The following is a 16607-nucleotide window of genomic DNA, read 5'->3' on the forward strand; positions in this document are numbered from 1 at the left end:
ACGTGTGTGTTTGGAGTCATCTTTCCTAAATTCTTCTTTATTTCCATTAAAAACATGTATTACGGCTAGCTTTTAGCTTACAGATAAAACCATTCAGATTGATACATTTTGAACTATACATGTACCCTTTTTTTAGATAAAGTACGTGCTTAATAAAGAATTGTTCTGGGCTTAGGGGATATCTGTGGCATTTGAACATAAGAGTGTGCTGTACATTCAGTAACGTTAATACAGATTTTAGACAGTTTATTTCCTTAGGAAAGAGTTACATGACTCTAACACTATGTTTACTCTTGGTATATTATAGATGCAGGAATCACAGGAGAACATGATATATTCCATTCCACAGAGGTTTCATCTTTTTATATATATACCTTTTATAAGTTATTTTTAATGGCGTATTAGATTTTTTTTGTTCCAATCATAATTGGAGATCTGGCCTAGATTTTTTGTGTATTTGTGTGTATCAAGAATGGATTTTGGGGGTGCCTGGGTGACATGGTTTGTTGGGCATCCAACTCTTGATTTCAGCTCAGGTTGTGATCTCAGGGTTGTGAGATCAAGCTCTGTGTCGGGGAGTATGCTTGAGATCCTCTCTCTCTCTGCCCCTCCTGCTCATGTGCTCTCTCTTTCTCTCTCAAATAGAAGAATAAAGCTTTAAAAACAAAATGGATTTTGTTTTGTTAAAGTTCAAGACTGTTTCTCCCTTTTGTGAAGTTTATCTTTTTGTCTGTTTTTATTAATAATTACTTTAAAATCTTCCACATTGATCAGAATTCTACTACTTTTTAAAGTACCCATTTAATGATCATGGCATTTTCTTTTTTTTTTTTTTTTTTTTTTTTAAAGATTTTTTATTTATTTATTTGAGAGAGAATGAGAGACAGCACGAGAGGGAAGAGGGTCAGAGGGAGAAGCAGACCCCCTGCTGAGCAGGGAGCCCAATGCGGGACTCGATCCCGGGACTCCAGGATCACGACCTGAGCTGAAGGCAGTCGCCTAACCAACTGAGCCACCCAGGCGCCCCAAGAATGGATTTTGGGGGTGCCTGGGTGACATGGTTTGTTGGGCATCCAACTCTTGATTTCAGCTCAGGTTGTGATCTCAGGGTTGTGAGATCAAGCTCTGTGTCGGGGAGTATGCTTGAGATCCTCTCTCTCTCTGCCCCTCCTGCTCATGTGCTCTCTCTTTCTCTCTCAAATAGAAGAATAAAGCTTTAAAAACAAAATGGATTTTGTTTTGTTAAAGTTCAAGACTGTTTCTCCCTTTTGTGAAGTTTATCTTTTTGTCTGTTTTTATTAATAATTACTTTAAAATCTTCCACATTGATCAGAATTCTACTACTTTTTAAAGTACCCATTTAATGATCATGGCATTTTCTTTCATTCTTTTTCCCGTGTATTATTTTGCTATTACATCCTTCCTTGAATTGAGGAGAAAAGAAATGTCCTAATCTGTTAGTAAAGAGTAAGAATAATAGGTGAAAAGTTTTCCTCTTTTTTTTTTGAAAAGTTAGTTTTCTTAGTTGGAGTTCACAATAATTTAAGTCAGACATGTAAATTTAATCCATTAAGATTTATTTTTACTAAAATTGAGAGCACTCTGTATGCCTTTAGGATGAATTTTTCATAACCATTTCAGTTTTCTTCACCTCTTTTTCTTAAAAGTCTCTGCTGAGACCTTTAGTTTTCTCTGTATAGCGAATCCTAGGCACTAAAAACAATAATATGGCACCCATTTTTCTCCCACCTCTAGCATTTCTTATTTGCTGCTTTTATTTTGTCTGTGGGCTTGAAAGAATGATCTGGATGTGGACTTAAAGGATTCACCTGTGAATAAAGGGTATGACATAAATAAAAGTTATGACATCTGCTTTGGCCATTCAAGAGACTTACTTGCCTACTAAGAGTGTTTTGGCTTACAGGAACATTTCCAAGTAGTTGATGTTCCCATATAAGGGATTTCTTCTAGATAAGTAAGATGTTCCTAAATATTCTTTCTACAACATATATAATCAAGAGAAAAAGAAAGGTTAAAATTATGGATCATATCCTTGGCATTTTTGGCAAGCACATTCCACATACATTATCTCCTTTTAAATCCCTACCATAGCTGGATATAATAAGTGTCGAATAAATTGTAGTTTATTTCCAAATCATTGCTAACAAGGGATGATGGTTGAGTATCCTGTGTAGAAAACATCCTGTATGCTGTATTTCTTAATGGTTTTCTCTAGGATTTTTTTCTTTAATTCTGTATCCGGAAGTTTAAAAGCTAAGGCTTACGTACCATTATAAAGTCGTTTCTCCCTTCCTCCCAAAAAATGTGAACCAAATCAGAGTAGACTTTGGAATAATTGTTTCAATTTTAGAGGAGAAAATAAGATGGTAATAAGTTCATTTTACTCTTCCCTGCCTGCTGACACTTGCCTCTGACATAAACCCAGTAAGTAGCAGGAGTCTTTTTTTTTTTTTTTTTGGCTTTTGTGTGAGTCAATTTATGAAAGATTATTTTATGGGCCTCTTTTTTTTTTTCCAGTAAAAATTAAGATAGCTTTGATTTTCCTGAGAAAATCATAACAGATTGCTGACTTTTCTTCAATATAAAGATGTCTCAAAATTAAATTGATATTTCTAGGTATATATTAATATATGGTGATACTAAGAAGTTATTACAGCTTAGGCTTTATCACAAAACCAGAGATCAGAAAGACTATATGCTATTTATTGTACTAATATACTTTGAATTTACTATTCCCCAATTTTTGGCCATTTTTTCCAAAATATCTAATTTCCGGGGTACGTGGGTGGTTCAGATGGTTAGGCGTCTGCCTTCGGCTCAGGTCATGATCTGAAGGTCCTGGGATCAAGCCCCCACATCAGGCTCCCGGCTGGCTCAGCGGGGAGCCTGCTTCTCCCTCTGCCTCTGCCTCTCCCCCTGCTTGTGCTCTCTCTCGGTCTCTCTATCTCAAATGAATGAAATCTTTAAAAAAACAAAACAAAACAAAAAACCCCAAAATATCTGATTTCCTGTATGTACCAGGCACTGTTTTAGGCACTGAGGAAACAGTGGTAAGCAAGGAAGAAAAGGTCCCCATCTATCTGTAACTTACATTCTAATGGGAAAGGACAAGCTGAAAGCAACAAGATACCATATAAATATAAAGGAAATTAATGGGGGAGGGAGATGCATAGTGGAAATTAACTATGTGATTAACTATGTGATAGTGATGAGGAAAGCCACCTGTGAGGAAGGAATAGGTAAGCCAGCCTGAAAGATGAAAAAGCAGTTTGAAGGTAAGGTATGGGTAGGTGTCTGGGCAGAGTGAGTAACAAGTATAGAGCCACTGAGGCAGAAAGCTCTTTTTGTTGTAACAAATGCAAGGGTAGCTGATTTATGAGATATAGGAGTGGAGAAGGTGGGGAGAGTGGCAAGAAAAAAAATTAAGGTAGATCAAGGGACAAATCTGGTAAAGCCTTTATATAGTTCATGATAATGATTCTAGATTTTTTTTCTTTTTTTTTTAAGATTTATTTATTTTAGAGAGCACAAGCTAGAGGGGCAGAGGGAGAGGGAATCTCAAGCAGACTCTGCACTGAGCATGGAGCCTGACGCGGGGTTCGATCTTATGACCCTGAGATCATGACCTGAGCTGAAAACCAAGAGTTGGATGCTTACCCAGCTGCGCCACCCAGGCGCCCCAGGATTTTATTCCTAAGTGCTTTTTATTCAGCAAATAACTAGAAGCACTAGAATGTGTGTTTGGATATAGCAGGGAACAGAAAAATGATCTCAACCCTCATGCAATTTAAAATCTATTAGAGGGCGCCTGCGTGGCTCAGTCATTAAGCGTCTGCCTTCGGCTCAGGTCATGCTCCCAGGGTCCTGGGATCGAGTCCCACATCAGGCTCCCTGCTCAGCAGGAAACCTGCTTCTCCTTCTTCCTCTCCCCCTGCTTGTGTTCCCTCTCTTGCTGTGTCTCTGTCAAATAAAATCTTTAAAAAAAAAAATAAATAAAATCTATTAGAGAAGCCAGAGTCTAGAAGCACTTCTTTTAATTTCCCCACTATGGATAATATTTCTATGAACTTTCTCAAATCATTTCAAAAGGTTAACATATTACTCTCAAATCAATTGTAAGCTATACAATTTTCCACTTTTTTAATATATCTGAAATTGGGGTAGGTCTTGCAAATGATCATACTTATTGTTGCCAATGGCAATAATCCTGATACCGTTCTCATCATCTGTACATGTGTGAATTTGGTTGCTATTCCCGGTGGCATGACTAGGCAATTGCATCCCCTTGACATTTCCATCAACAAATTGTTTTAAAGACTATTCATGGAAGGAAGTCGAGTCCTGGTTGTCTGAAAACAATCTACTGACTCCTTTTGGTATGATAAAGAAAACACCATCATAACTTTATCAGTGGCTTATAAGAAAATATTGAGACCTATATACTGGAACAATTTTTAAACAAATGCTGGGTTACTGATGCTTTTGATGGCACAGAGGACAATATTGTGTAGAAAACTACTTAGCTGAATTAACTGATTCAGAAGAGTTGGATTCTGAATGTGAAGTTTTAGAACTACCTTAACCACTTTATATGATTTATCTTTTAGAAATATAAATATTATACATGTTAGAAGAGCTCTTTCAGTAAGTATCAAGTAAAAATGCTAACTGATGAAGCATTTTGGCCACTTAATTGGCAAGATTTTTTTCTTAGTTTTATATGAAATAGTTACGTGTATTTGTGTCTTCCTACATTACACCAACTCACCACTATATCACTTTTTTCACCTTTTTTCAGTTGGTGGGGGAAATTGTACAGTTGGAAGTTGGCTAGGGGGGTGCGGGATGGAAATACCAGAAATAATTGGCTTTTTAAAAGTTTTTTTTTTAAAGATTTATTTATTTATTAGAGCACCGGGGGAGGAGCAGAGGGAGAGAGACAGCCAGAATCCACAAGCAGACTTCCCAAATGGGGCTTGATCACCAGGACCCTGAGATCATGACCTGAGCCAAAACCAAGAGTCAGCCGCTTACTCTACTGTACCACCCAGGCGCCCCAGAGATAATTGACCTTTTAACTACAAAGAACACTGGTGTAAATGATCTTCTTTTTCTCTTTGGCACAAATAAGCATTTATTCATGATAGCCTTCTGGGTATTTTACATTTGCTTAACTCCAAATGTATAAGAAGACTTAAATTATACTGATTCCTGAACTCCAAGCTTTCTTTTTAGGAGGATGGTCATAAATAAGGTTAAGACCACAAAAATCTATTACTTGTGACTGTTTACCAAGTAGAGTCTATTTTTACAGTCTTATTGGTTAAAAGTTTGTCCTTTAGACATTAAAAAATCTTTGAAGTTTACATTGTAATAATTTGGAGACATCTACTTCGACAGTTTTGATGTATTGAGTATTTTACTACATTTAAAAAATATAATGAACTTACGTAATACACGTATTTTGTATCTCTCATTTTCCCACATTAAGTTCTTTATAAACATTTTTCAAGTCAAGTTTAATGTTCTCTTTTTTGTAAGCTTATGTTTGTGGATTTTGATTCGTGAATTTAACTTGAGAACAGTTTTCTATTTCTTTTGCAGTTATTTGACCACAGCGGAATGAAACCGTTTATTCACTTTAGCATCAAATAGAGCTTTTTCTTTTACGTATTAATCTATTTATTTGTAGTTACTCTCATTTGAAAAACAACCTTCTACTTTACAATGTTCACATATTACAAAGCAGTTTTGAACACTAAGATGCTGTTTATTAAAAAAAATAGAATAAGGAAGACACTCATGTTACCAATTATATATTTTCTATCCAGGATAAAATGCAAGTTGACCAAGAAGAAGGAGGGCATCAAAAATGTCATGCTGAACACACCCCAGAAGAGGAAATCGATCATACAGGAACCAAAACAAAGGTGTGTTTTACTATTTTTGTAGTTGTGTCTCTTTAAGATTGATATTTTGAGTGATGTACTTACTTTTTATTGCATGCTTTTAATACACTTGATATTTTAAATCTTAGTACTCTGGGAAAGTATGGAAGCATATAACCAGAATAAATACAATTCGATTAGCTATAATAGAGGATTTTTAAAAGAATGAACCCCTAACAATATAAGTAAAATTACTTCTTTGGTAGGAAGAAGAAGATGCATTTTTCAGTAATCTTTTGTCTCATTAAAAACCATATAATCCCAGAAAAATAGGAAATGCAGTAAGCTAAATGTAGAAAACTTAAATTGGCAGTAACGTCACATCTCTGCATATCATAAAATATTTTCCTTTGTGCAAAAGTAAATATTTTTGTGGGTAAAACTTTAAAGGATAACTCTTTTATTGAAAGTCATTATTTTACTGAGACAGTCATTGCCAATAAAAGGGAGAGACCCCAACCCAGTCACCCAGATGAATGTGGCTGAGTTTTAAATACCATCTTCAACAGGTTTTTCTAACCTGAACAGAATTTAATCTATATTGGTTAGTTGTATAGATTTTTTTTCAGAGGTTATAAAGATTCTGTTTGAAATCCTAGGCTCTCCAGTAGTTTAAAAACTGAAACCTATTGGGGCGCCTGGGTGGCTCAGTCGTTAAGCGTCTGCCTTTGGCTCAGGTCATGATCCCGGGGTCCTGGGATCGAGCCCCGCATCGGGCTCCCTGCTCTGCAGGAGGCCTGCTTCTCCCTCTCCCACTCCTCCTGCTTGTGTTCCCTCTCTCGCTGTGTCTCTCTCTGTCAAATAAATAAATAAATAAACCTGAAACCTATTTTTCTAGATTTTTTAATTTTACTTGATATTTTTTGCTTTAATTGTTTAACAGCTTGAGATTACATACCGTATAGTTTACATACCGTATAGTCCACCCATTTAAGTGTACAATTCATTGGTTTTTAATACACTCACAGAGTTTTGCAGCTAGTACTACAATCATTTTTACAGCGTTTTCATCACCCAGGAACTGCCCAACTGTTTTTCCAGAATGGTTTCAGTATTTTATAATCTTGTTAGCAATGTATGAGGGTTGCGGTTTCTCCACATCCTTACCAATTCTTGTTATTTTCCTTTTTTTCATTATAGTTGTCCCTAGTGGGTGTGAAGTGGCATCTCATTGTGGCTTTAATTTGCATTTCCATCCTGGTATTTTTTATGTAGAAAGATTTAGTGTACACAGAGTATAAAATATTTTCCATATTAAAGGTAGTATTAAGTATAGTAGGTGGTAAAAGTTTTTATTTTACTTTTTTGTTTCATCTGAAATCACTTTTAAATCTATTTTTAAGCTGGTTTAGGAAATTTATACTTCTCTCGCATTTCTCTTTGCAGTCAGCTCCCTCAGACAAACAAGATCGATTAAACCAGACTATTAAAAAAGGAAAAGTCAAGAGTATTGATCTGCCTATACAGAGTAGCCTGTGTAGACAATTGGGCCAAGATCTTCTCAACAGCTACATTGAAAATGAGGTATATAAATCTTAAGTTGGTGTTGAAATAAATGGTAGTATATTCTGAAATTTTTGTAGAAGTCAATGATTATTATCTCCCCCCCCCAATTTGGGGACCTAGTCTATAACTCCTAAGGAATTAGTAAATCATTGAACTACTTTTAGACAAAATACTGAGCTATATTAATGTCATGTACAGTGTAGCTTTCATCAGAGTTATGTGAAAAACATGCATTGTCTCCACTATAAAGAAAGACCACTCTAATACTAAGGATTCTTTTTCCACTACTCTGTCTTTAACATTAACACACGGCAGACATCATATGGGGAAGTATTAGCAGCTCCGCTCTTCTAATGTGTTGTTCTTAAAGATAAGGCTCTTTTCAAAATGTTTTCTGACTTCCCTTTACTACTTCTTAAGATCTATTGTCATTCCTGAAATTTTCTTTACATGTCTGTGTGTCTAATTTTACAGTCTCTTGAGGAAAAGAGTTTTGTTTCTTGACTAGCAGTTGTGTAAGAAGTAATTTTATTTTTAAAACTTTTATTTAAGTAGTGGTAATTTCTACAGGCTTGGCTAGTGTTAGAGAAGGTCAGTTTTCTTTGAAGCGCCCCATACTGCCATTGGTGCACATTATTTTCGGAATTTCTTCAAGAGATTTTGACTTTACAATGCTTGCTCTTTTTAGTTCCTACCTATATTGTCTATTCACTAACTATTAAAGGCTGCATTTTAGGTCAAGCAAGCATTCCTGGAGACCATGAGTAATTCAGAATTTGTTTTGAGACAAATTAATTTTTGCAAAGGAATAAATTGTAGGCAAGTGCTGCTGTGGCACATTTTGTGTATACAATTTTTCTTAAAGTTTTAAATGTCTCACTATTTTAAATTCCAAATGTCAGTGCACTGTAGTCTTCTGTTTAAAATACTATATTTCTATTAAAGTGAAAATTTGGTTCAGGTATTACAATCCTCAGATTCTTTCTTTGCTTTAATTATAACAATAATCATATTTGCTAACCTCTTAAAACACGTTGATATCTTATTTAATCCTCAAAACAAACCTGTGAAGTACTTAGAGATTTATGTTTTACAGATGAAGAAACAGGAACAGGTAGACTAAATCATACAAGGCCAGAGAGTAACCTTTGAGTTGGATCTGGGTAGTCTGTCTCCAAAGCTCAAGATCACAACCACTATACTATATCCCCTTCCAGAGCTAACATTTGAGTTATGTGCTAGGCACTGTTCTAAAATTTTATGTGAATCATGTCAGTCTTACTAACAGCCCTAACAGACAGATAGTTGTATTCTCTCTGTTTTCGGATAAGAAAACTGAGGCTTAGAGAGGTTCAGTGACCTTCCTGTGATCTCAAGGGTAGTAAATGGGGAGCCAAGGAATTGAACCCGAGTATGTACAATGACATAGTCTTTGTGGGGTTTTCTAAATAGCTTTATTGAGATATAATTCACATACCATACAGTTCACCCATTTAAAGTGTACAGTTTGGTAGCTTTTGGAATATTACACATTACTAATCTTTTAAACTGTAGTAAAATGTATATAACATAAAATTTGCCATTTTGACTAAATGTACAACTATTCAGTGGCATTGTTACATTCACAATTTTGTGAATTGTCACCACTGCCTATTTCCAAAACTTTTTCATGACCCCAGAAAGTCTGTAATCATTAATAACTCACCATTCCTTTCTTTTCCCAACCCCCAATAAACTCTAGCCACTTTCTGTCTCTGGATTTGTCTATTCTAGATAAATCATATGAATATAGGGACACCTGGGTGGCTCAGTTGGTTAAGCGTCTGCCTTCAGCTCAGGTCATGATCCCAGTGTCCTGGGATCGAGTCCCGCATCGGGCTCCCTGCTCAGCGGGGAGCCTGCTTCTCCTTCTGCCTCCTATGCTGGCTCTGCCTGCCGCTACCCCTGCTTATGCTCTCTCTCTCTGACATAAATAAATAAAATCTTAAAAAAAAAAAAAATCATACGAATATAATCATACAATATTTGTCCTTTTGTGTCTGGTTTAATACACTTAGCATGTTTTCAGAGTTCATCCGTGTTGTAACATGTATCAGAACTTTATACCTTTTTATAATAGAATAATATTTCATTGGAGATATATGTACATTTTATTTATCCATTCATCTGTTAATGGACAACTGAGTTGTTTCCACCTTTTGGCTATTGTGAATAATGCTGTAGTGGGCATACAAATACCTGTTTTGAGTTCCTATTTTCAGTTCCTTTGGTTCTATACTTAGGAGTGAAATTGCTGTCATATTATAATTCTTTGTTTAGCCTTTTGAGGAACCACCAAACTGTTTTACATAACAGCTGCAGCATTTTACATTCCCAGTAGCAATATGCAAGGGTTAAAAATTCTCCACATCCTCACCAACACTGTCCATTTCTTATAATCCATTTCTTTGATTATAGTCATTCTAGTAGGTATGAAAGGGTTTTGATTTGCATTTCTCTGATGCATATTCTTTTTTTTTTTTTAATTGAAGTCTAGTTGATACACAGTGTTACTTTAGTTTCAGGTATATAGCATAGTGATAAACCAGTCTATACATCATCTCTCACTATACAGTATTATTATACTATTGACTATATTCCGTATGTTGTACCTTTTAGCCCCATGACTTACTCATTCCATAACTGGAAGCCTGTATCTCCACTCCCTTTCACCCATTTTGCCCATCCCCCCCACCTATCTCCCCTCTGGCAACCATCAGTTCTATTTATGGGGCTGTTTCTACTTTGTTATTCATTTGTTTTGTTTTTTAGATTCCACATATAAGTGAAATAATATGGTATTCGTTTTTGTCTGACTTGTTTCACTTAGCATAGGTCCATTTATGTTGTTGCAAATAGCAAGATTTCGTCCTTTTTTAATGGCCGAGTAATACTCCATTACACACACACACAGAGCCCACACCTTCTTTATTCATCTATCAATGGACACGGGCTGCTTCTGTATCTTTGTATTGTAAATAATGCTGCAATAAACAGAGGGGTGCATACATCTAATTATTTTTGTTTTCTTTGGGTAAATACCCAATAGTGGAATTACTGGATTTTATGGTACTTCTATTTTTAATTTTTTGAGGAACCTCCATACTGTTTTCCACAGTTGCTGCACCAATTTACATTCCCACCAACACTGCATGAGGATTCCTTTTTCTCCATACCTTCAGCGACACTTGTTATTTCTTGTCTTTTTGATTCTAGCCATTCTGACAGGTATTAGGTGATAGATTATTGTGGTTTTGATATGCATTTCCCTGATGACTCTCCTGCATATTCTTAATAGCAACTAATCTAAACATTTTGAATAGGGGAAGATGATAATGCAAGATAAATTAGAGAAAGAAAGAAATGATGCTAAGAATGCCGTTGAAGAATATGTATATGATTTTAGAGACAAGCTGGGCACAGTCTATGAAAAATTCATCACTCAAGAAGTAAGTCTATATTTTAAAATTTTTTATTGGAACTATTTGTTTGAGGGGCACCTGGGTGGGTGGCTCAGTTGGTTAAGCATCTGACTCTTGATTTCAGCTCAGGTCATGATCTCAGGGTCGTGAGATTGAGCCTCATGTTGGGCTCCACGCTCAGTGTGGAGTCTGCTCTCTCCCCCCACCCCTCCCTCCACTTGCGCTCACATGCGCTCTTGCTCATTCACACTTTCTCCCTAAAATAAATCTTTAAAAAAATGATTTGTTTGACAATGTTAATACGAATTTTGTAAATAAACATACCAAATGTGTTACTGTTGTCAATCTCCTTGAGCCATGTTTAGGAATGGTTCATAGTTACTTCTCCCAATTGCAGAAGTATGGTGAAAAACATGTTTATGAATAAAAAGCCCGAGAAATCTGAAATTTAATCTTTTATACTTGAAAAACATTCTGTCCTTCTTTGATAACTTTTATTTCTGAGGAATGCATTTTCAGTCAGTGTCTTTTAAATGTATAACTAGGACTTGAATAAACTGTCTGCAATATTGGAAGACACAGAAAATTGGCTTTATGAAGAAGGAGAAGACCAACCTAAACAAATTTATGTGGATAAGCTTCAAGAACTTAAGGTAAATTTTTTAAAGTCCATGTTAGTTTTGAATAGAACATTAAGTCTTCCTAAAAATTATGCTGTAAAACACAGTCTATTTTTAATAAATATATTAGAAAATACTAAAGCAAGATACATGTAGGAAGAAATGTTGTCTAATCTTAAAAGCATTTTTAGAGGGCAGTAATGCTACATGATAATTGAAATCAAGTAATGTATAATTATATTTGTTATGATTTTCAGGTATAAATATGTAGCAGATGATTGCAACGTTACCAATTTTATATTAGCCATCTATTTCTGAGATGTCATTAAGATGAGATTTGTGAACCTGCTCCCTTCTTAGCCATTGGAGGATACACCCTTTCTCTGCTTCTCTCCCCCTTCACTGCCATGATTTAGAGCAGTAATATACTGCCCTTTTGTATTTTCACATTGCAACTGATGTGGACACCTGGCCAGTGAAGAAATTCGAAAATAGTGCTCCTGCTCTTGAATGTCATTCCACAAAGAAATAAGGAGATGTGGCCATCAGGTCTACCTTTTCTAGGTCCAGTGGTATGATTTTAAGAAAAGACCACTATTACTCCTTTCTGCTTGTCTACCCTACCCTGAAAAAAAGAAATAGTTTTAAGTTCAGATTACAAGGATGATAGGAAATTTGTCTTTTCTTCCTAGTGTGGATCATAGCAATACTTTAATGTTCACATAATTACCAGGGGCTCTTACTAAATGCAGACTGTGATTCAGTATATATCTGAGGTGGTGGGCCCATGATTCTCTGTTTTTAACAAACTTCCAAGAAATTATGATGGTGCTGGTCACTGAGCCACTCTGAGTAGCAAGGGAAAAACATAGATGACATTGATAATGATTCCTAGACTATGGGAAAAGGCAGCCCTTTAGGACTGGGGAGGTGGGGAGTGTAAGAGAAGTTACTTAAAAGCAAAAGTTAATATCTTGAAAAAGTTAGAATTGTCTTCATGCCAGTAAATGACTTCCAGATGGAATAATTAGAAAGCAACTAGAAAACCTAAGCTTATGGTAGCAAAACTAGGCTTTATCACATTTTTATCTTGATGGTGGTATTACTCCCCATCTCCCTAAGAGAATGTGTATATTTTGGGTAGTAGGAGCAGCCAGGCATCTGAGGCTAGTAGAAATAACTGAAAGCCCAAGCAGCCCTGAAGAAGAATTATTTTACCCCAAATATATAAGTAACCATAGAAATGAACGTTATAGAAGTTTTCACAGGCCTTAGTATTCTTTTTTTTTTTTTTGAGTTGGCTGTTAAAAATACAGTACTTGGGGGGCGCCTGGGTGGCTCAGTCGTTAAGCGTCTGCCTTCGGCTCAGGTCACGATCCCAGGGTCCTGGGATCGAGTCCCACATCGGGCTCCCTGCTCCGCGGGAAGCCTGCTTCTCCCTCTGCTGCTCCCTGCCACTCTGCCTGCTTGTGATTCCTCTCTCTCTCTCTCTGTGTCAAATAAATAAATAAAATCTTTAAAAAAAAGAAAAAGAAAAAAAAAAATACAGTACTTGGTCCTCTTTTCAAAAACATTTACAATAAGGGGCACCTGGGGGGCTCACTTGGTTAAGCATCTGTCTTTGGCTCAGGTCATGATCCCAGGGGTTCCCTGCTCAGTGGGGTGTCTACTTCTCCCTCTGCTCCTCCCCTCCCCCTCCATTTGCTATCTCTCTCTGCTCCTCCCCTGCTCATGCACTCTCTCACACTCGTGCATGTCCTCTCTCTCAAATAAATAAAATCTTTTTCTTTAATATTTTATTTATTTATTTGATAGACACACAGCGAGAAAGGGAACACAAGCAAGGGGGAGTGGGAGAGGGAGAAGCAGGCCTCCCTCTGAGCAGGGAGCCTGATGAGGGGCTGGATTCCAGGACCCTGGGATCATGACCTGAGCCAAAGGCAGATGCTTAACGACTGAGACTGAGCCACCCACGTGCCCCGCAAATAAATAAAATCTTAAAAATTTTTTTTTTCAATAAAAAATGTGATGTAAATAGACTAAATGCAATATGGTATCCTGGAACAGAAAATTATGAAATCCACATGAGGTCTGGAGTTCAGTTAATAGTAATGCACTAGTGTTGGTTTCTTAGTTTTAAGAAGTTGTATGTTCTATGGTGGTATAAGATGTTAACATTAGAGGATAGCAATGAGAGATACTTGATGCTCTATTTCCTTTATAATTTCTCTGAAAATCTAAAATTACTCTAAAATACATTGATTATTTTTAAGTGTATAAAGAATATTAAAAAATAGGTATTCATTCTTCTAATGCATCCCCCTTCTCAAAGTTATAGAGGCTGTTTTAACATTTAGAAAGTCCCCATTCCAGGCACTAAGGGTAAGGGGCCAAAGGTTTGTTTTTTTTGGTTTTGTTTTTTTTTTTAAGTGCTATACTCATAGATCCAGAATTTCCATCAAATTAATAAACATAAATAATATTCAATAGATACTGAATATCCAGAAATTCCAGTAATCATGTTGTTTACAGAGTTATACACAGAAATACTTGAAACCAAGTTTCAAATACATGAATTCTGCATGGAGTATTGTCCTTACGGTCTTCTCATTTAACAGTTCTGTAAACTTTTAACACCTAACTTTGAAGGAATTAAAAGTGTTGCCTTTGGATTTGAAAGGAATCAAGAGGTGATCTTAATAAATGAGAGAAAGACCTCAAACAGTCAGGCATGTCTTTGTAGGATTGCATAAGGACGTAGCCACCGGAATTTACCCTCACGTAGGGAAACAGAGGAGGCATATTTTGATCTGGCCAGCTTTCTTTCCTATTCATCTGCATGTAAAGGCCCATAAAAGTTGTCTTCTGTTAAAAATTGTTTTCTGTTAATAACTTTTTTCTTTTAAAAAAATTTCTTAATAGAAATATGGCCAGCCTATTCAGATGAGGTACATGGAACATGAAGAGAGACCAAAAGCTTTAAACGACTTGGGAAAAAAGATTCAACTTGTTATGAAAGTGATAGAAGCATACAGAAACAAGGTATGAAAGCCACAAAGCCAGCGAATGATGATGCCATGTGGGGGTAGTACATGGTGGCGGTAGGGTAAATCTGTAAGTTCTCAGCTACAGAACGATTGCAATTATTGCCACCAAGTTCTGGAGACCTTGTGCACCAAACTTAAAACTTTTTTTTTTATTGGAGGGGCGCCTGGGTGGCTCGGTCATTTGAGCATCCAACTCTTGATTTTGGCTCAGGTCATGATCTCAGAGTCATAGGATCGAGCCCTGTGTTGGGCTCCACACTGAACAGGGAGACTGCTTGGGATTCTCTCTCTTTTCCCTTTCCCTCTGTCCCCAACCCCACCCCATGCATGTACTCTCTCTCAAAAAAAAAACAAATTTTTTGTTGGAAAATTATTGGTAAAGGGTACTTACACACTTAAAATACAGGGCAGATATGTGGCTTTAATCTCTTAAAATTCCCTAGGTGTGTATGGTTTTAAAACAGCATCACCATTCTCCAGCTCTTTGGCTTTGGAGTACTCTTTAATTCCATTTCCCTTTATTTTCCATGTCCAATCTATAATCCATCAGGAAATCCTCTTTATGTTGCATTGCCATTTCTTTCTGGTCTTGTGACTACCATCCTAAACCGTGATTTCTTAGATTGTTTCCTATCTGTGGTTGCCTGCAGTTGTATCTTTCAGACAGAATGTTATGTAATTCTCATTATCAACAACTTACCATGCTGTTCTGCTATATATTGAGAATTTTCTGTCTAGCTTGCGGTATGCCTTCTTCTCTTATTTCTCTTTATTCCCTAACAAATTCAATTCCATGCATCTTCTTTCTTGGCTAAGTACTGTTCCCTTGAATATTCCCCACTAGGCATTTTTTGGCAAACCTGACTTCTTCAGAAAGCCTTTCCTTTTAAAAAAGCACACTGATTTTTTTTCTTTCTCCCAGTCTCTTCAATTCTATATAATTTGTATGTGGCTTCTTCACATGGATATGTGTGAGGTATACATTCAGTAAGAATCTAAATCTTTTAAATAGAAATTATTAATTGATGCATTACTGACAATTTTACATTAAAATTTTTTTAATAGGATGAAAGATACGATCATTTGGATCCTGCTGATGTGGAAAAAGTTGAAAAATACATCAGTGAAGCCATGAGTTGGCTGAACAGTAAGATGAATGCACAGAACAAACTAAGTCTCACTCAAGATCCTGTGGTGAAAGTTTCAGAAATAGTTGCGAAGTCAAAGGTAAGTAACTATAAAATTCTCTTTTTAATGGGTTCAAGCATTAAACATTTTTTTAAGACTTTATTTGGGGCGCCTGGGTGGCTCAGTCGTTAAGCGTCTGCCTTTGGCTCAGGTCATGATCCCAGGGTCCTGGGATCGAGCCCCACCTCAGGCTCCCTGCTCCGCGGGAGGCCTGCTTCTCCCTCTGTCACTCTCCCTGCTTGTGTTCCCCCTCTCACTGTGTCTCTCTCTGTCAAATAAATAAATAAAATCTTAAAAAAAAAATCATCTAAGTAGAAAAACTAGTAAAGACATAGGATAAGCAATTGACCAAAAAAGGCATATATGTCTGATAAATATAGGAAAAGGTGTTCATCCTCATCACGTTCTTCTCACCCATCTCTTTTCATCGGATTCATGGTTGTGTGTTTACATTCATAATCTTTGTCATAAGTTGTCAAGGGTGCAAAGCAACAGATGCTCTCCCTGAGCAACTTGGTTGAATTCGTTAAAACATTTTTTATCAGTATATGTATAGAAATTTAAAGGAAGTATACATACCCTTTAACCCAGAAATCACAATTCTAGGAATTCATCCTAAATTGATCATTGCACAGGTATAGGCACCTAAATACCCTTGCTTATTAATTAGCAAAAAATTGGGAAGAAACAAATACCTAGCTGTAAGAAACTAGATAAATTGAAGCATCCACACAACACTTTGCAATCATTACATAATTTTAGATATAGAGAGATATTTAGATAGAAAGATGTATACAACATATTGAATGGAAAAGG

At 36.3% G+C, this 16607-nt stretch overlaps 1 protein-coding gene across 1 annotated transcript in view; it reads left to right on the forward strand.

Annotated features, from left to right (window-relative positions):
• Positions 1-16607, forward strand: part of HSPA4L (heat shock protein family A (Hsp70) member 4 like) — a 52273-nt gene that overhangs the window by 29529 nt on the left and 6137 nt on the right. Inside the window, exons 13-18 of the mRNA XM_078069208.1 lie at positions 5853-5951; positions 7356-7493; positions 10838-10963; positions 11482-11589; positions 14479-14598; positions 15669-15830. Coding sequence (XP_077925334.1) covers positions 5853-5951; positions 7356-7493; positions 10838-10963; positions 11482-11589; positions 14479-14598; positions 15669-15830 — 753 coding nt within the window. The remainder of the gene's footprint in view (positions 1-5852; positions 5952-7355; positions 7494-10837; positions 10964-11481; positions 11590-14478; positions 14599-15668; positions 15831-16607) is intronic.

The sequence above is a fragment of the Halichoerus grypus genome, chromosome 3 (genome assembly GCF_964656455.1).
Source record: "Halichoerus grypus chromosome 3, mHalGry1.hap1.1, whole genome shotgun sequence".
Lineage (NCBI taxonomy): Eukaryota > Metazoa > Chordata > Mammalia > Carnivora > Phocidae > Halichoerus > Halichoerus grypus.